The sequence below is a fragment of the Gymnoscopelus microlampas genome (assembly GCF_963454915.1).
Source record: "Gymnoscopelus microlampas genome assembly, chromosome: 4".
Classification (NCBI taxonomy): Eukaryota; Metazoa; Chordata; class Actinopteri; order Myctophiformes; family Myctophidae; genus Gymnoscopelus; species Gymnoscopelus microlampas.
This window is the reverse complement of record NC_139941.1, coordinates 47,416,037-47,436,468: the sequence shown is the minus strand read 5'-3', so window position 1 is coordinate 47,436,468 and position 20,432 is coordinate 47,416,037. Positions and strand designations below refer to the sequence as shown.

Genomic DNA, 20,432 nt, shown 5'->3' with positions numbered 1-20,432 from the left:
CTGATCACGTGTTCTTAGGAGCTGTCAGCTGAGTCGGCCTCAGCTCTGTGAAATCAGCCAACGTGGAACGACTTGACTTCAAAATAAAAGCATGAATAGAGGGACAATAACCTGCTAAAAGAACATCCAGTACACATCCAGCTATAAAGCTGCACTTCAAACTCCCTCAACAGTGGATAACAATAAAATAGTAGCCGACTTATAAAAAGTAATAATACAAAAAACTAAATAATCATATATAGGCAAATATTCAAAGAATCATACAGTCTGTAATATATACAATATGGTACACTTATACAGTCTACACTGTGTAGGCACTACAACACTAACAGAGAGAGACAGAGGGAGACAGCTGCCCTTCATAACTGCTAACATGCTAACAAACACCAATAAATGAAACAGGTCATTCAACATTTTATTGATAGTTATCATTGTACACTACAGTATATCTGCTGGTCTTAATAATGTTCTTATTAAAAAGTAGGCTCCATAAGTATTAAAATGTGCATCAGCATCTGAAACAAATTTGTTCAGTTGTTACGTTTTTTAATCTTACAAGTCATTATTTATTTTACCCATCAGCTATCCCCAAACCGTTTTTTTAAAGTGTGTGATGTAAATAAATCATGAGTTGAGGGATATTTTACTGAAATAAAATTAAACCAAATGAGCTCATTCTATTAGTCCTGTCTGTTTTGTTATAAAAGCTTGGCAACTTTGTGTCCGGTTACTCAGTGAACCAGTTTGATTTAATGAACTTATCCAGTCAAATATATTTCCTGCACATCGCTAATGGAGATGCACACGTTTACATGTTGACAGTGGCGTGCACAGACATTTTGAGGGGCAGGTGCTCAAGTAAATTATACCTTTTTTTGTAAACTTGGTCTGCTCTTTTTTCCCCTGTACACCTATACCTCTTTGCCAAAAATAGCCGATCTACAAGCCCACAACGCCTCGCAGCGCGAGGCGTTGTGGGCTTGTAGATCGCCTATTTTTGGCTAAAGTTCTCCTCAGAAAAGGGATGCCAGGTTTCGAGTGGTTATGGTAAAAAGAAAAATCATATCACATAAAGATTTGGCGGACCCCCTGTAGTAACTCTGAGGACCCCCCAGGGGTCCCGGACCCCCTGTTGAAGACCCCTGCTGTGCCCTTTTTTCAAAAGTCTATCTGTGCACGTCGCTGCATGTTGATTTTGTCGGGAAAACAGAACGAGGAAATATAGGGTGTTTGCAGCACACTGAGGGAGTGATAGCATGGGATGAAGCAACATAGAATCTCATGACTGAAACAAGTCCCAATCTGTGATTTGTGAAACAGCGTGAAAGGATGTTTTCTATTGCTAGTTTGACTTTCAGATACTCTTTCATCTATTTTCGGTGCGTGCCATGCTTTCACAGAAGACATGCAGGCTTCTAATCAAAATTTCTGAAATCAGTCGTGGCGACTGATTTTCAAGAATGGGGACTCAGTCATTAAATTACCGATATTGACTATAGACTACATGGTTACCTTGTAACGACTGATTGATTGGTTTTATTTATGGACCATCAGGCACAGAAATAAACACAAAAATCCAAAGGCGTTCAACATGTTAAAGTGAAAACACTTATTTCCAACATGGTCCCAAAGATGTTAAAGGACAATGAAAAACAAAGGCATTCAACATAAAACGAAACACAAAAAAAAATAACACAGTTTAAGACATAAACATAACATTGTTCCATAAAAAAAGGTCCTAACCTGACTTCTATTCACCCGTTTCCTAGGCTGTGTGTTTTCCACTTCCTGTCGATTTGATCCAATGAAATCCAATGAAACTGGTCAGATGACCAATGATATCCGATGAAATCGACAGCTAGTGGAAAACACCCAGCCTAGGAAACAGGTGAATAAGCCCCGTCGTATTTAAAAATGCAATGTTTAACGGAAGGCTGTTTCAACAACATGGCAGCGGTGTAAAAAACTATAACTTCAGGCTACATTACTATTCACTCAAGGCACTTTACATGAACGCACACTGGCCCTGGTATTATTCTTTTGAGACATACATAGTTATTTGGGGTTATGGCCAAATCTGCCATTACGTCATGGGCGCAAATATCGCCACTGGGGTAAATTGAAGCTAAACGTAAGTTCTTGAACTTATCCGATGGCCCCTCTTGAGGATTACTAGTCCAGACATCAGAAGACAGTCTATATGGTCGTTCTTTCAGTCCACAAAAGGGTCAATTATTGCTTATAATGCGCTAGTGCACTTGGCTGGAGCACAAAAATGCAGTCGGCTGGAAAAAAAAACCTAATATAAATCAAGAAAACCACAAAATATCCAAGAAAGAAGCACCTGTTTGCCATGATTCTATCATGAACCAGTTTGCACATACAAGATGGCAGATGATTGATAGGCAATGCGTGATGTCACTGTAGCTGAAATAATAGTTATGCTAAGTATTGTGAAACATACCGGCACCTATTTTGTACATATGATGCATATTAGTTATCCACTAGCAATAATATGTTAGCTCTATATGTAAAGTGTCTTGAGGCAACATGTTATTTGCTACTACTGTGTATAAATAAAATAGACTGAAAGATTATTGATAAACTGTTTCACTGGTTACCTTCTCTACTAGCATGGAACCATACTAGATTAACCCATTAAGACCTGGAACTGTGTCATTTTTAGATTTGAGCTAAAAAGCATTATTTTACACTTTGGGCTATTCAAAAATAGCAGATATACAAGCTCATAGCGTGGCACCGAGTGCCGCGCTACGAGCTTGTAGATCTGCTATTTTTGAAAAATCGTGAAAATGTGTGCAAATCTTTGAATATATATATTTTTAAAGCGAACATTTTTAACTCAAATCTTTGCTTCTGGGGGGTCCCTGGAACAACATATTTTGATGGGGGTCCGCGGCCAAATACATATAATTTTGGGGGTCCTTGACATGAAAAATATTGAGCATCACTGATATAGAAACATACGTTTTTCAGAAAACTGTTGGGATTTAGGAGACATGTAGAATCGGCTTCAGGTCTCAATGGGTTAAAATAATCTAATAACAATATACTTTCAATTATGAAAAGAATGTTTTAATTCCAGCAGATCCCCCAGAACACATACTATTTTCCTCTCAATGACCCTAGGTCTAGTATACTGTATATGAGTTATACAGTATATTATATATTATACAAAAGTTTTTTGTTTTTTTTCCTTCATTTTAGAAAAATCTCTCTCAAGTAATATATATTCTTTCTTGATCCCTCTCATAATGTCTGGCTCTCATGCGATCCCAGAAGACAAAAAAAAAACAGGAGGGAAAAAATGTGTATGTTCAAAAATATTGAAAAAACAATGAACAGCATACTCTGGGGAAAAAAAACTGTTCAGGCCAGAGTAGCCGAGGTCAGGGATCTGTGTGGATAGAGATCTTATCGATGGACTGAAGCATCTGGGAGGTCAAACGCAGTCTGTCTGATTCACCCAACAGCTGTCTGTACACAGAGAGAGAAAGACAGACAGACAGACAGACAGACAAACAAGGCACTAGATTAAAAAAGTGAAAAAATATGTTTCGAGGTACACAGTTATTTGGGCAGCTGGTCAACTAGTCTATTAACCCATTGAGACCTGAAGCCGATTCTACACGTCTCCTAAATCTCAACAGTATTCTTAAAAACGTATGTTTCTATATCAGTGGTGCTCCATCTTTTTCATGTCAAGGACCCCCAAAATGATATGTATTTGGCCGCGGACCCCCATCTCAAAATATGTTGTTCCAGGGACCCCCCAGACGCAAAGATTTGAGTTAAAAATGTTCTCTTTAAACAACATATATTCAAAGATTTGCACACATTTTCACGATAAAAAAAAAATAGCAGATCTACAAGCTCGTAGCGCGGCACTCGGTGCCGCGCTATGAGCTTGTATATCTGCTATTTTTGAATAGCCCAAAGTGTAAAATAATGCTTTTTAGATCAAATCTAAAAATGACACAGTTCCAGGTCTTAATGGGTTAAACAGTGCTGTTCCTGCTAGTCGACGTGGAAATAGCATTCGGTTAAAATGTTATTTACAATCGTACTTCTATTGTAACAGGCCTATTTCTAAATGATTTCAGTTATATTTCTTTATTTTTAATATTTCCCGTAACTTGTGTCATTAGTACCAGTTATTGATAGAAATACTAACTTGATTGATTTGTGTGCATTGAAAACAGCCTGGTTTAGCTGTTCTGAAGCCAGCTGAGCGTTGTGTCTCATGTTGGAAACGGTCTCCGACTCCTCCGTCTTCAGTGCAGCATTCTCTGACCTCAACATCTCACACTGGACCTACACACACACACATACATTAAAATGATGATATGATTACACATTAACTCACAACAATGCGATACTTTTAAGTCAACAGACGAGCGTCTTACCGTACGACTCAGCACGTCTCAGTCTCTAGTCTAGCCTGTGTTCACAGGTATCATCTACTATGCAGACATTTTGTTTCACCGATCTTTAAAACGTCTGCAAAGATTTCTTACAGGAGGGATGTTTTTAACCCATTAAGACCTGGAACGCATCTGTGTCACTTTAGATTTCTTTTGCTATTCAAAAATATCAGATCTACAAGCTCATAGCGCGGCACCGAGTGCCGCGCTATGAGCTTGTAGATCTGATATTTTAGAAAAATCTTGAATCTTTTTTTTCTTCTTTTTTTTCACTGTTTTACAAAAAATCACACCCAGTGTGAAGTGGGCGGTGTGTGGTCATCACAACATGACTCACTGTTGTGAGTCATGACTTTTTTTAAAGTCCATACTGCTATTCATAGGGCTGCACATGTGTCATGTGTTTCGCTAGCCAATCACAGTCCTGAATTTGCAAAGTCAGCCAATCACATTACAGCTAGTGGTGATGACACTAGCTGTAATGTGATTGGCTGACTTTGCAAAAGTATCGATTTGCATTAACAATGGAAGGGTTAGGGGGTATACAAATCTTTTGGTCGGTGTCCAAAACTCACTTATAGGGGGCGGCTACACCGCCCCAAAAACTGATTTAGAAAACATTTTTAAGAATCGCCTCAAGTCTTAATGGGTTAAAGCTCCCTCTGTTGCTACTAGCATCGCGAGCCAGGCCGTTTCATTCTCATTACTCCACGATACAATCTTCGGCCTGAATACCTATCGTAGATGCTGTCACGGGCCCACGATAATATTGAGATGTTTGAGGTTTTTGTTATCACGGTAAACCCATTGCTACCACCGCTAAACACATCACTAATCATAATCATAATAATGATGTAAACAATTGAATGGTTGTACCTGTAGTTGCTGTAGGTCCTGTTTGAGTCTGGACACACTGTTCTCTGCCTTCACTGCTCGCTTCTAAAAGATGGACACACAGGTAAAGACAGAGATATAGAGAGATGCAGACAGGCAGAAACGCACAGGTAGAAGGAGAGCCAGGTAGGCAAATGGAGATGAATGGACAGACAGGTGGATTTAGGTGCATATTAGGTAAGGTAAACAGACAGTTGAGGGCGAGTTCTACATCATCAGTAAATGAAGAACTATTACAACTACAATTTAGCTTTCTATCCACAATGTGGCTAAAGGTTTAGGAGACATACCGTCATCAGTTGGAGGTTCTGTTCCACAGACTGGACCATGCTCTCCAGAGCTTGCGCCTCCTTCTCCTCCTGTAACGTCCTCTGGAGTAACTCCTCAGACAGCTGACGGATCCTGGTAACCATACGTATAATAGTTATGAATAATCATTTTCACAAGCTGTATGTTGATTGGCCAACTGCTGTATAATGGTTAACCCAACCTAAAAAGTCATATCTATATCCCTAGAGGTTCTACAGCAACTGACCAATCGGCAGAGCTGAAGTGGCAAGGCGGGCTGAACTAAGCTTCATCTATGGCAGGGGTCTTCAACAGGGGGTCCGGGACCCCTAGGGGGTCCTCAGAGCTACTATAGGGGGTCCGCCAAATCTTTGTGTGATAGGATTTCGTTTCACTTGAACCCTAGAATTCCTTTTCTGAGGGGAACATTAGCCAAAAATAGCAGATCTACAAGCTCACAACGCCTCGCGCTGCGAGGCGTTGTGAGCTTGTAGATCTGCTATTTTTGGCAAAGAGGTCTAGGTGTTGAGGGAAAAAAGAGCAGTAAACAAAACAAAGTTTAATCTGAAACACAATTTTATACAATATAGAGGGGGTCCCTGCTTCATCTCATCTCTCTCTCAGCTAGGGGGTCCTTGGCCTGAAAACGTTGAAGAAACCCTGATCTATGGAGCTCAGATAGATCAGGTTACGGAACTTCCCGGATCAAACACGGTTAAAACTCAGCTGCCATTCTCGGCTGAGGAGCTACGTACTTGTGTAAATGCTGCTGTCTTGATTGGCTCACCTGTGTTGGCCGCTGTCGTATTTCTTCTGGAGGTCTTTGAGAGTTATTTTCAAACACACGTTGTCCTCCTTCAACTGGAACACACACACGAACACGCGCACGCGCACACACACACACACACACACACACACACACACACACACACACACACACAGTGTGTCAAGACTGTCAAGACTGTGGTCCTTACAGCTGTGTGTGTAAATGTGTGTGTGTGTGTGTGTGTGTGTGTGTGTGTGTGTGTGTGTGTGTGTGTGTGTGTGTGTGTGTGTGTGTGTGTGTGTGTGTGTGTGTGTGTGTGTGTGTGTGTGTGTAAATGTGTGTGTGTGTGTGTGTGTGTGTGTGTGTGTGTAAATGTGTGTGTGTGTGTGTGTGTGTGTGTGTGTGTGTGTGTGTGTGTGTGTGTGTGTGTGTGTGTGTGTGTGTGTGTGTGTGTGTGTGTGTGTGTACCTGCTGTAGCTGGTTGTTGCTCATAGAGGAGGTGTCAGGAGACTCAATGGATGTCTCATCATCTCCCTCATAGTGCTCTCCGTTCAGACTGATCTTACTGATCCCGGAGGAGAACCTGTTTGTCCAGATCAAACAAAAGTTGGTATAAAATACATTTTTGGTATATATTTTATACTGATATTTCATATTGTCTCTGTCGGGTGGAAACCTCATATGTCCCATGTTACTTTTCGAATTCAAAACGAGCAAAAGTAGCAGATCTACAAGCTCAGAACACGGCGGATCTGCTACTTTTGATGCGTTTGTGTGACGCTGTAGTATGATGAAATAGGGCATTAATTTACAACAAAAAAAACACAAAAAGTTAGAATATGGAGTTAGGAGGTTTCTGCCCCACAGCAACGATATATTATTTACATATAAAACTTAAGACATTCTCTTGCTAGTTTGTCAGAGTGGTTCAGAACCTCTGACTGAAGACCAAAAACCTGACAAAAGGTCCAGAGGCGACCGAGCCTTCGCTGCGGCCGCCCCGAGGCTCTGGAATAGCCTTCCTTTTAATATAAGAGCCTCCCAGTCTATAGACATTTTTAAATCGCTACTAAAGACCTACTTCTTTTCTTTAGCTTTCGAACAATAGTTAAACTACTACACCACAACTATGGTCTCTACCTCACTTTCTTGTTATGCTTTTCAATCAGCGTTTGTATTTGTATTCGTATCTTGTATTTTTATATTGTATTTTTTAGGGGTGTGCCGATATATATATATATATATATATCGCGATACGTTTTCGCGACGATATGTATCGTTTTGGAAAAAAAAAATATCGTTTTGAATTTTTTTTTTTTTTTTACACCAATCAAAATAATCAGGCATGCAAACAGCCCCGAGGTGAAAAGGGTGACAACATGTTGTTTTTTTTCGGGTCAGGTGTCACACTATTGCCCTATTTGGATTCAAAACGGCTGAAAAGCTACAAGTTTGCATGTCTGAATAATGCAAAAACAGAATTATTTGTTTGCATTTCCTTTTTTTCTCCCCCATTTATTTTCATAATAAAAAAAGTGCGTATCGTATCGTATCGAAATCGTATCGAAGTTGTGAGCCAAATATCGTATCGTATCGTTTCGTGAAATTAGTGTATCGGCACACCCCTAGTATTTTTGCATGTATGTATTGTAACATTGTTGTTTGATATGTTGTATAGCACTTTGGTTGGCCTCGGTCATTGTAATGTGCTCTATAAATAAAATTTGAGTTGAGTTGAGTTGATATATCTCCCCCAGCCACGGGGGAACCTCACCTACCTGGTCACCTCCTCCTCTTCATCTTCGAGCCACAGAGAGGCGCTGCTGTCCTCTTCCTGCTGGTAGCTCTGCCCCCACTCCTCCTGAACACAGTAGGCTGACCTCATTTACTCATTCATCCATCATCATAATAATAATAATAATAAATTACATTTATATAGCGCTTTTCAAGACACCCAAAAATTGATTTACAAATCAAAACAAACAACATCTGTTGCTTGCGTGTACAGACCACCGAAGTCTGACGTAATTTACACATCCTTGGCTTGTCTACCTGGTTCGCGGTTTTCCACCCCCATTCTGAATCCCATAGACGTCTTTAATATCGCGTCAAATAAGAACTGTGTTCCAAAAATAAACAAATGACCCCGGCGGGTTTACTCTTATGGATATGAAGCATCAACTGACGGTGAGAAAACGCTAATGTTACTTCCGCCGAATTAGTTACATTTTCGCCAGAAACAGACTGTATCAAATATAAGTGACTGACTATCATACAGAACCTCCTCCCTGACAATATCGCCAAGACAGTTTGTTTATTTTTGGACCACAATTCTTATATGAGACGATTCTATGATGACCCAATGTTATTCTCCATAGAGAAATTACTTTACGAACCTGGGGATGAACGAGTGACGTCAGGACTTCGGTGGTCTATTGTCGATGGCAATGAACACAAGCAACATAAAGGTGATTGACAATATTTGGACAATATCATGGCCAGATAGCTACAGTATAGACCAGAGGTCTTCAACGTTTTCATGGCCAAGGACCCCCTAGCTGAGAGAGAGCTGAAGCAGGGACCCCCTCTATATATTGTATAAAATTGTGTTTCAAATAAACTTATATAAGAGATATACTGCTGCTCTTTTTTCCCCTCTACACCTATAACTCTTTGCCAAAAATAGCCGACCTACAAGCTCACAACGCCTCACGCTGCGAGGCGTTGTGAGCTTGTAGATCTGCTATTTTTTGGCTAAAGTTCTCCTCAGAAAAGGGATGCTAGGGTTCAAGAGTTTAATGTAAAAAAAAGAAAATCCTATCACACAAAGATTTGGCAGACCCCCTGTAGTAACTCTGAGGACCTATGGCTGCCTACAGGCAGCGCGTCTGTGGATTCGTCTATACAACCCAAGACTACTAGGCTACTACCAAAGTTAAAAAATGGTTAAACACAGAACTAAACCGTACAACACTTTATATCACTGTACCTGCGGCAGGAGGGAGGGGTCAGCAAAGAAACTGCTTTTGACCTCGGCGTCAAAGTTCGGACTGCTGGCCCTCTGCAAACAGATGGGTAGACAGAGAGAGAGAGAGAGAGAGACAGGTATATATATGTCACAGGTAGATTGGCATTCCAGGTAGATTGGAAGTGGAGCGCTTGTTTTTAGGCTCGGGGCGGGGCTGCGATGCGAGGACGACGACTACGACAACATGAATATACATACATACCGGCCTCAGTGGCGCACTTCGATAATCATTGGACTCCCCATCCACTATCACTGGGAGTCTGGGTTTGACTCCCGCTTGGGACATTACCTTTTCAAACAAACGCGGACTACTTTTTTTCGCCTATAAAGTATAGTTTTGGACCATGACGGAGGCGCGCCGACTCAGCAGACCTTGAGGCAAAGGAGGGGCGCCCGAGGGGCGCCCGAGCGCCTCCAGGCGCGAGTGCCCGCGCCGACCGGCCGATGGTCTGCTAGTCGACGAAGCGCCGTCCGAGTTATGTACCGATAGGCACAGAAACGTAAATGATGTTGTGGGGACTGCGTTTGCCCCTCTATGGTTTGCCACAACTGCCACTCGCTGCACTAACATAGCCCGCCAGCCCCGCCTCCTCAGGCTCGCCCCCTTGTGCTTCAACTGCATGGAATAAGGCTGTTCGCGGGTGTGTGTGCCCGCGCGTGCATGTGTGTGCGTGCTTGTTTGTGCGCGTGTGCATGCATGCGTGTGTGGTGTGGGACTCATGTCTGGCTTGCATTGCCCTCTGGCGTTGGTTCTACAGAATTGCCTGGGGGGCGGATGGGCGGTGAAAACAAGCGCTTCTTTTCCAATCTACCTGGAATGCCAATCTACCTGTAACATATACACTAGCCAAAGAGACAAGAGTGATAGACAAGCAGCGAGACAGACAGGTGGGTATAATAACCTTAACATCACCAGATTACAGTACAGTTTTCTTCTACCACATTTGGCTTTCTTTGTGGTTAGAAATAATCATGCCGTTGATTTGAAGTCATACCTATTGCACATACGACTGTATTTACTTAATATAAAACCATGTCAAAACTATAACATTTCAGCCTTCTATCCTCATCAGTGTTTCAGTGTGTGAATGTCACTCAGATATACCTACAGTATATAGGCTAGGCTAGGGCATGTCAACAAAGACGCATGAACCTGTCAGCCAGCACACCACTATTACCGTGAGCATGCGAGTGTGAGTGTGAGTGTGAGTGTGAGTGTGCGTGTGTGTGTGGTGTCAGTCCTGTGTCCAGTCCTCAGTACCTTGTGCGCTGTCTCCATGTCTTCCTGTGTGTCTGTCTGTGTCTTACATCGCAGGAACTCCTTGAAGGAAAATGGATTCAGGTCATCTCCCTCAGCCTCCTCATCTACAGACAAAAAAAAACAGAAAATGGATTCAGGTCATCTCCCTCGGCCTCATCATCTACAGCAGGGGTCTCAGGTGCGCAGCCATGTGTGGGCCTGGGTGGGCCACGGCCCACCCAGGCCCACACATGGCTGCGCATGGCTGCGCACCTGAGAGCTGGCCCACCCAATCGATTTTCCAAAAAAAAAAATTGGGGGGATTTTTTTTCTTTTAAATTTTTTTAAAATTAATTTTTGGAGAAAAAAAAAAATCGGTAAAATCAGGCAAAAATAAGAATTAAATAACATAACCCTAACCCAACCCTAACCCCGAAATAAAGTTAAAAAAAAACGCCCAAAAAAAGCCCAATATCCGTGCAATAACCGAAACATTTCGCGCACGGGTCCTGCTCAGGCCCAGCCTATACTAGCGTTCTGGCTGCGACACTGGGGTCTTCAACGTTTTCAGGCCAAGGACCCCTTAGCTGAAGCAGGCCCCCCCCCCCCCCCCCCCACACCACTACATATTGTATACAATTGTGTTGCAGATATGCTCATAGATTTCTTAAGACAGTTTCATAGACTTTAACAGCTCTATCATCAGTGTATGTTGGATTAATGTGTATTTTCAGACATTTAACCACTTAAACCGTCAATACTTAGTTGTATTGACTGTGAGCTTGCAGATCTACAAGCTCACAGCGCCTCGCGCTGCGAGGTGCTGTGAGCTTGTAGATCTGCTATTTTTGGCTAATGTTCCACTCAGGGATTCTAGGGTTCAAGTGGTTAATGGTTAATGTAAAAAACATGATTCCATCACACAAAGATTTGGCGGGCCCCCTGTCGTAACTCTGAGGACCCCCTAGGGGTCCCGGACCCCCTGTTGAAGACTGATCTACAGACAAAAAACATGGATTATGTTCATCTCCCTCAGCCTCATCATCTACAGACAACAAACGGCATTTATTCACATTAATGATGATAATAATACAATAATAATGTTACATGATATTTAGTATTATTATTATTATCATTATGCATGGCCACAGATCATACTGAATTCTGATTGGCCAGAGGTGTATAATTAAGGACAATTCGTGCAATGAGCTGTAGAAAGTTAATCAACTTATTAGTGAACTTACCGTCTGTGATGATGAGAGTCTTGACAGAGCTCTTATGTTTATGTTTAGACATGATCAGACAGACAGACAGACAGACAGACAGACAGACAGTGAGTCAGACAGACAGACAGACAGACAGACAGACAGACAGACAGACAGACAGACAGACAGACAGAGAGTCAGTCAGTCAGTCAGTCAGACAGTCAGACAGACAGACAGACAGACAGACAGACAGACAGACAGTCAGTCACACACACACAGACAGACAGACAGACAGACAGACAGACAGACAGTCAGTCAGTCAGACAGACAGACAGACAGACAGACAGACAGACAGACAGACAGACGAGACAGACAGACAGTCAGTCACACAGACAGACAGACAGTCAGACAGACAGACAGACAGAGAGACAGACAGACAGACGGAACCCAGTATCTATGCAGGGGTCTGTTTACAGTCTCTCTCCCCAGTTAGCTTTCTGCCATTAGCTTTCTGCTAACTAGCCAAACGCCTCCAGTTTTGCCGTGTTTAAACTAAGCACAACAATGGACCAGACCTCCACACTGCACAGTGTAGTTAAAGCATGTCTGCTGTAGACAATAGACAGACACATGAAGTCCTCCGCTCCTCACAACTTCTCAGATGTTTAGCCACAGCAGGGTTCCCAGCAGATCAGCTGACAACAACACAACAGTGTGAAGTGAGACACTCAAGGATGTAAAGACTTCCGGCCACGGCCTTCAAAATAAAACACCATCAGACCAGAATAAAGTTAAAGGGATATTTCACCCCCAAAAAATACTTATTTATTTTCTGTCAATTAGGCTACACACCCCACAAAGCCTCGAATTCATGGAGATGTTTTTGTCGCATTCCGGTAGGAGACTCAATGGAGACTCTTTGAGTCTCCTACCGGAGACTCCGCCGGTCATCAAACTATTGGCTTAGGAATGCGACAAAAACTAAAAACTCTACATGAATTCAAGCCAATGCTTGCATAGTCATTTTGGGGCTGAACAATCCCTTTAATATATTTTGTCATTGTGAATTTCTCTGATATTGCTCTCTTTGATCTGAACCTTTATCAGTGATAATGGTTCAATGTGTGTGTGTGTGTGTGTGTGTGTGTGTGTGTGTGTGTGTGTGTGTGTGTGTGTGTGTGTGTGTGTGTGTGTGTGTGTGTGTGTGTGTGTGTGTGTGTGTGTATGGGGAGAAATTTGGCACTGTTTTTTTTTTAACAATTTTGACTTGTGGCTCCTTGCTATGTAGGCCCTACTGTATGTCTTGATTAAGATTGTCATTATTTATTAGAAAATAAAGGTGGTTAAAAATCTCTCTCTATCTCTGTGTGTGTGTGTGTGTGTGTGTGTGTGTGTGTGTGTGTGTGTGTGTGTGTGTGTGTGTGTGTGTGTGTGTGTGTGTGTGTGTGTGTGTGTGTGTGTGTGTGTGTGTGTGTGTGTACAAAATGAGACAATGTAAAAGTATAAGCCAATACATTCTATGCAGCAGCACAGTGTTCCAGTGGGGTACTATGGTACAAAAAGCTCTTTAAGATATGATGATGCATGCCTGACCATTTGGGGCTTTATACTGTAGGCGAGGAGAATGATTTAAAAATATATTCTGGTTTTACAGGGAGGCAATGCAGAGAAGCTAATATTTAAGACATATTTGGTAGTTCTTTCTTAGTCAGTACACCAGGATTATTAAAGTTAACTAAAACTAAAACTAAAAGGGAAAAACATGTTTTGTTAACAAAAAAATAAGTAAAAAACTAAGAAACAAAATAAAAGCTCGACTGAACAATGTACAACCAGCAAACACTAAATAGAATTGCGTGTCAAATCATCTCAGTTTTAGTTTTCCCTCTCAGCTTACACTGTGGCTGCTACACCTGGTGAAATTGATTGGCTTAATAATGACACGTTTGTAAATCATATCTTATGTCATGCATTCTATAAATCAAGGCTTTCCTCAGAATACCTGAAAAACTAAAACTTCTAAAAACTAATGAATATTTAAAAACTATAGTAACTCACTAAACTAAAGACACAGCAATATTCTGGATCAGTAGGAGAGTCTTCAAATACTTGTTAGAGTAGCTTGATTGATTGATTGATTGATTGATGTACTTTATTTAGTAAGACGAGAACAGTACATGACAGTACATAACAGTACATGGAAGTACAAATTCACAATACAAGGTCTACTAAACTGGATTGCTCAGTTAAGCACTTAGCTTGTTTAAGATGAGATCCCCATGTACACAAATCATGATGACATATAAGAGACAGACAGATATACACACTACTATACAGAATGTCATACAAGTTTTCAGGTTACTGGTATGAAGAGTGAAAAATATGTACAAAAGAAGAAAGAGAGAGGGGGGGGTAGGTTAGGTTAGGACATGGGGTAGGTTAGGACTTGGACAGGGGCCATTTTAGAATCGCAGCCTCCTGAAGGTGTATCTTTAGGGCATTTTTGAAAGTGAGTAGGGTTTTACACTCCTTTACTCCTTTTGGTAGGGCATTCCACATTTTTGATGAATAGCATGAGAACGAGTTCATTCCCTTTGTTGTGCCAAATCTGGGTTGAACATGGTTTGTGGAGCTGCCTCTGGTGTTATGATCATGGACTTGATTAACATTTTGGAAGTATTTTGACAAATACAGGGGGATCCCAATGTTGTGGTGTATCTTGAAGACCAGGCCCATAGCAAGTTGCTGTACTCTGTCCTCAACCCTAAGCCATCCAATCCTAGCAAAATGGGCATGGGTTAGATGGGTTTTGTAATTGAGGCCAAGAAGTAGCCTTATTGTTTTGGGATGTTTGGAGCCTTGTTTTTAAGGCCTTGGAGGTGTTGTGATACCATGAAGTGCATGCATAATCATAATGACCTTGTATGAGGGCCCCTACAAGAATCTTCAGAGTATTCTTACTGACTAGACGATCAATCCTCCACATCCTCTGTGTTATTTTGTGGACCTTTTTGATCGTTTTTTCAGCGTTTTTGTCACCGGAGAGGTTTGCCTCCAAGATGGAACCCAGGTAGGTAATTTCCTCCTTTCTTGTGATAACATTTTCACCCACTTTGATCGTGAAACTCTCAGCCTTGCTAAGGTTAGGGTTGGACCCAAAGAGGATGGATTCAGTTTTACCCAGGTGTAATGAGAGTTTGTTGTCGGAGAGCCAGATGCAGATCTTGTTGAGTTCAGTGCTGAGAGTTTTCTCAACCTGCAGCCTGTCCCTGTCCGAGACCAGCAGAGCCGAGTCATCTGCGAACAGGAACAGTTTGCAGTCGCATGCTGAGGACATATCATTCACATATATCAGGAACAGTAGAGGTCCTAGTATACTTCCTTGAGGAACACCACAAGTCACTGGGAGGGGAGGGGACTGGGTGCCGTTTACTTCCACCACTTGCTCCCTCCCTTCCAGGTAGGATCTCATCCAGTTCACCGACGTGTCATCAAAACCTATTGCTTTGAGCTTATTGATCATAATTGGGTGATTAACGGTGTCAAAGGCCTTCTGGAGGTCCAGCATGACCATGCCGCAATATTTGCCCTTGTCAACATCTTGTTTGATAGAGTCGTTCAAATAGAGAAGGCATGTGTCAGTGGAGTGGTTTGTTCTGAAACCAGATTGGAATTTGTAAATTAGATTGTTTTCGGCAAAGTACTTATCAACCTGTCCGTAGACTATTTTTTCCATGACTTTCGAGATGGAGCTAAGAATAGAAAAGATGGAGCTAAGAATAGAAAGATGGAGCTAAGAATAGAATTGATTGTAAGTTATTGCAATAATCCAGCCTCGAGGCAGCAAAGTGCATGGACAAGTTTTTCTGCATTTCTTTGAGACAGGATGTGCCTGATTTTCTTGGGGTGCGTAGGTTAAAAAGACCTTAAAGGATCATCGTCAAATCACTTATGGGATTCTTGATTCTAAGCCAATAGAAACTACAGCCTTTCTCTTCCTGGAAAGTTTGGCATGCTGAATTAGAAGCCATCGATTAGATTCCTGCCGGGGACGCTGGGGGCGTGTTCTCTCCTCCGCGTCATCAGTGCCCATTCCCTAGGTTGGTGAAAGGGTCTTTCTGTGTGGAGTTTGCATGTTGTCACCCTGTCCCCTAGGCAGGGGCGGATTAACCCTTCGTGGTGCCCGGCGCTGTTTGGTCAACGGGGGGGTTCAGCGCGGACCAGTCCGGTGGTGACCAGTCCATTTGGTCAACGGGGGGGGGGGGGGGGGGGGGGACTAATAATCATCTAGAGTGGCCATCGACCTTCAATTTACCCCAGTGGCGATATTTGCACCTATGACGTAATGGCAGATTTGGCCATAACCCCAAATAACTATGTATGTCTCAAAGAATAATATCAGGGCCAGTGTGCGTTCATGTAAAGTGCCTTGGGTGAATAATAATGTAGCCTGAAGTTATTGTTTTTTACACCGCTGCCATGTTGTTGAAACAGCCTTCCGTTAAACATTGCATTTTTAAATATGACAGGGGGCTTGTAGAAGTCAAGTTTGGACTTTTTAATGGAACAAGGTAACAATTATAATTAAATCTGTCCTTGTTTTATTGTGGGACCTATATATATGTTTATGTCTTAAACTGTGTTTTTTGTGTTTAGCTTTATGTTGAATGTCTTGTGATCCTTTGTTTTTCATTGTCCTTTAACATCTTGGGACCATGTTGGAAATAAGATGTTAAACGCCTTTGGATTTTTGTGTTTTTTTTTCTGTGCCTGATGGTCCATAAAAATAAAACCAATCAATCAATTGTTACAAGGTACCCAGCAAGTAGTCTATAATAGTCAATATAGGTAATTTAATGGCTGAGTCCCCATTCTTGAAACACACGCGCAAATATCACATAGATTAAAGTTATCAGTCACCATGACTGATTTCAGTAATGATTAGAAGCCAGCATGTCTTCTGTGAAAGCATGGCACGCACCGAAAATAGATTAAAGAATATGTGAAGTGGTCAAACTAGCAATAGAAAACATCCTTTCATGCTGTTTCACAAATCGCAGATTGGGACTTGTTTCAGTCATGAGATTCTATGTTGCTTCATCCCATGCTATCACTCCCTCTTTGTGCTGCACCCAGTGATGTTACTGTGTCCTATTTCCTCGTTCTGCTTTCCCAACAAAGTCGACATGTAAACGTGTGCATCTCCATTAGCGATGTGCAGGAAATATATTTGACTAGATACGTTCATTAAATCAAACTGGTCCACTAAGTAACCGGACACGAAGTTGCCAAGAAAACAAAACAGACAGGACTAATAGAATGAGCTCATTTGGTGTGTGTGTGTGTGTGTGTGTATGGGGAGAAATTTGGCACTATTAGTTTTTTTTAACAATTTTGACTTGTGGCTCCTTGCTATGTACTGTATGTCTTGATTAAGATTGTCATTATTTACTATAAAAACTATAAAATAAAGGTGGTTAAAAATCTCTCTCTAGTGTGTGTGTGTGTGTGTGTGTGTGTGTGTGTGTGTGTGTGTGTGTGTGTGTATGTGTGTGTGTGTGTGTGTGTGTGTGTGTGTGTGTGTGTGTGTGTGTGTGTGTGTGTGTGTGTGTGTGTGTGTGTGTGTGTGTGTGTGTGTGTGTGTGTGCGCGCGCGCGCATGCGTGCGTGCGTGTGTGTGTGTGTTCTTATGATAACTCCTACTTCTCAGCTGGAGTATAAATAACACCTGCTTCCGTATATGCTTACATTATCAGGCCTGTCTGTCAGAGACACAGAGATGTCTTCATCACTGCTGCTTTCCGCCTGGCTTGGCTTGTTCATGGGACAAGTCACAACCGGTAGGTGATGTAGTATAAGGCTAGATGCCATTCACATAATTGCATTATACTGTACCTGTGTTGTATTTATTGTTTGTATCCCGATTATTTTGTGGGTGTTTTTTGTCCGTGTAATACAAAATAAGAAAATGTAAGTATAAGCCTATGCATTCTATGCAGGAACACAGTGTTCCAGTGGGGTACTATGGTACAAAAAGCTCTTTAAGATATGATGATGCATACCTGACCATTTAGGGCTTTATACTGTAGATGAGGAGAATGATTTAGAGGTAATGCAGAGAAGCTAATATTGAAGACATATTTGGTAGTTCTTTCCTATAGTCAGTACACCAGGATTATTAAAGTTAACTAAAACTAAGACTAAAACTAAAAGGGAAAAACGTTTTTTGTTAACAAAAAAAACTAAAGTAAAAAACTAAGAAACAAAATAAAAGCTAGACTGAACAATGCACAACCAGCAAAAACTAAATAGAATTGCATGTCAAATCATCTCAGTTTTAATTTTCCCTCTCAGCTTGCACTGTGGTTGCTATACCTGGTGAAATTGAATGGCTTAATAATCACACCTTTGTAAATCATATCTTATGTCATGCATTCTATAAATCAAGACTTCTCAGAATACCTGAAAAACTAAAATTACTAAAAACGAATGACTATTTAAAAACTATAATAACTCACTAAATTAAAGTACACACAGAGCAGCATTCTGGATCAGTAAGAGAGTCTTCAAATACTTAGAGTAGCTTGACAATTAATTGCAATAATCACCAGGCTCATTTGTTTATGTTTTTTAACACAGTTCTTATATGCCGCGATGCTATTGAGACCCTATGGTATTTTCAATGGAAAAAATAACTCTCTAGTGGCAGTGATGTCAGACTTTGGTTCTCTATTGTTCTAGCATTAATAAAAGATACAAAATGATGTGTTAAATGACCTAACCTGTCTACTGATGATGTGAATGGTAGACATGGTTTCTGAATTGTCCACAGCCCTCCACTCAGAGACAGAGCCGTGTCAATCAGAATAAAACTGTATCCAATATAATGTAAGGGACAGGTCGATTTTTAAGTAGTTTTTAAAGAAGGTGTTTTTGAGCTGTTGGAAATAACTAGGCTGCACTTGGTTGGTAAAGTCCAGATGACAAGAATATGAGGTTTGTGGAATGTATAGTCATGCAGTGTTATATTATATTATATTTGTTATATTAGTGTCTATTCTGTCCTTTGAAACAATGGGTTTATAATGTAGTTAGTGAGAACTTCACTTCTCCCTTAAGCTTGCACAAATGTATTTATTTGTGTGTACAAAGCACTTCGTAATTGTTTTTTAAAGTGCTTTATAAAGTTAGTTTAAACTAAAGATGATGGCCAATGTTGATGATATATGAGAAAAGAACATTAATAATGTATCATATCGATATCATATGCCCAACATCCACTAGCGGCTGGTGGTGATTTTGGGTGGGGGGCTATAAGACATCCATTATACTATATGCTACTCATAGAACTTCACCCTGCAGCATCAGCATCACATTCCAGATAGCAAGTTACAGCAATGACACTACTGTAGGCTATCTATACTTTGTTATAGGAAATGCTCCACAACAACACAAGTACCCACAACAAAACAGAGCTTCCACTGCTCCAGTGAACGTTGTTTGTATGTGCAGATAGCTGCTCTTATATCATGATTATTGGTGGTGGCGGCAATACTAATAATTTGAGCCTGGAATGATCAAATCCTGTGTTGAGGGTCACACAAGAATAGCATGCACTTTATAAACAAAATAAGACTAGAACCAGACAATTAATTACAAGGTTAGATTATTTAAGTCTGCTTAAAACATAGCAGCAAGTGGTATGTATAAACTGAAACTCATCTCCTCCTACAGTAGACCTCTTCCCATGTTCCTTATCACTGCTTTTAAAGTTACACACACACACGCACGCACGCACGCACGCACGCACACACACACACACACACACACACACACACACACACACACACACACACACACACACACACACACACACACACACACACACACACACACACACACACACACACACAGTCTGTCTGTCTAAGAGTTCTAAACAGGCCTGAAAAATTAAGGCCCGGCCCTAACTGGGCCCTACTGGGCCGGCCCGAACAATTACCATATATTTAGGCCAAAAACCCGAAAACCCCATAAAGGTGCCTTTCAAAGTCACGCATCTAACAAGATTGGACCTTCCGTTCCAGAGAAAATGGCCAAAACAGCTTGAAAACGGCCACTTTTGCCGATTTTCGAGGTAGGGTGAGAGACTCTAGTCTCTCTCTCTCTCTCACACACACTGTGCCCAGGGGTCATCAACATGTCCGTACACGGACAAACATGTCCGTGGCAAGACATGTCTATGGCACATTTTTTATTTTGAAAAAAATCTAGATATAGCCTATATATTTTCTTCATTATAATGTAGAAACATATAAAAATGCCTTGAATAACTATGGTGACTCGTAAAGTAACATGCTCATTTCATGACTTGCAGGAGATTTTTAGTAGACCTATTGCACAGGGTACCTGTACACACAATTGCATCAGGTGAAGACAACAAGACTAAGCTAAATGAAATGATTGCTAATAACTGCCTCAATTCTGTGAAAATAGCTAAATGTGCTTTAAAAAAAAGGTAATATTACCAGAATCACATAGGCCTAGCCCTAAAAATGGACTCCTGATGT

General features: G+C 41.2%; 1 protein-coding gene across 2 annotated transcripts; it reads right to left on the bottom strand.

Moving 5' to 3' along the window:
• Nucleotides 1-1,458: 1,458 nt before the first annotated feature.
• entr1 (endosome associated trafficking regulator 1) lies at nucleotides 1,459-12,566 on the bottom strand. Of its 2 annotated transcripts, XR_014600702.1 has the most exons (11): nucleotides 11,906-12,566; nucleotides 10,683-10,786; nucleotides 9,383-9,454; nucleotides 8,172-8,254; nucleotides 6,862-6,976; nucleotides 6,415-6,488; nucleotides 5,630-5,741; nucleotides 5,322-5,384; nucleotides 4,196-4,335; nucleotides 3,068-3,498; nucleotides 1,459-2,665 (listed from the first exon to the last, which is right to left on the bottom strand). XR_014600702.1 is itself a non-coding variant. In XM_084056105.1 (10 exons), exons 1-10 carry the CDS (start codon nucleotides 11,955-11,957, stop codon nucleotides 3,411-3,413), a joined length of 903 nt encoding a protein of 300 aa, XP_083912231.1. In that variant the 5' UTR covers nucleotides 11,958-12,566; the 3' UTR covers nucleotides 1,459-3,410. The 2 variants fall into 2 exon arrangements, 1 of the variants encoding a protein (XP_083912231.1); XM_084056105.1 differs by having other exon boundaries at nucleotides 1,459-3,498.
• Nucleotides 12,567-20,432: the final 7,866 nt, after the last annotated feature.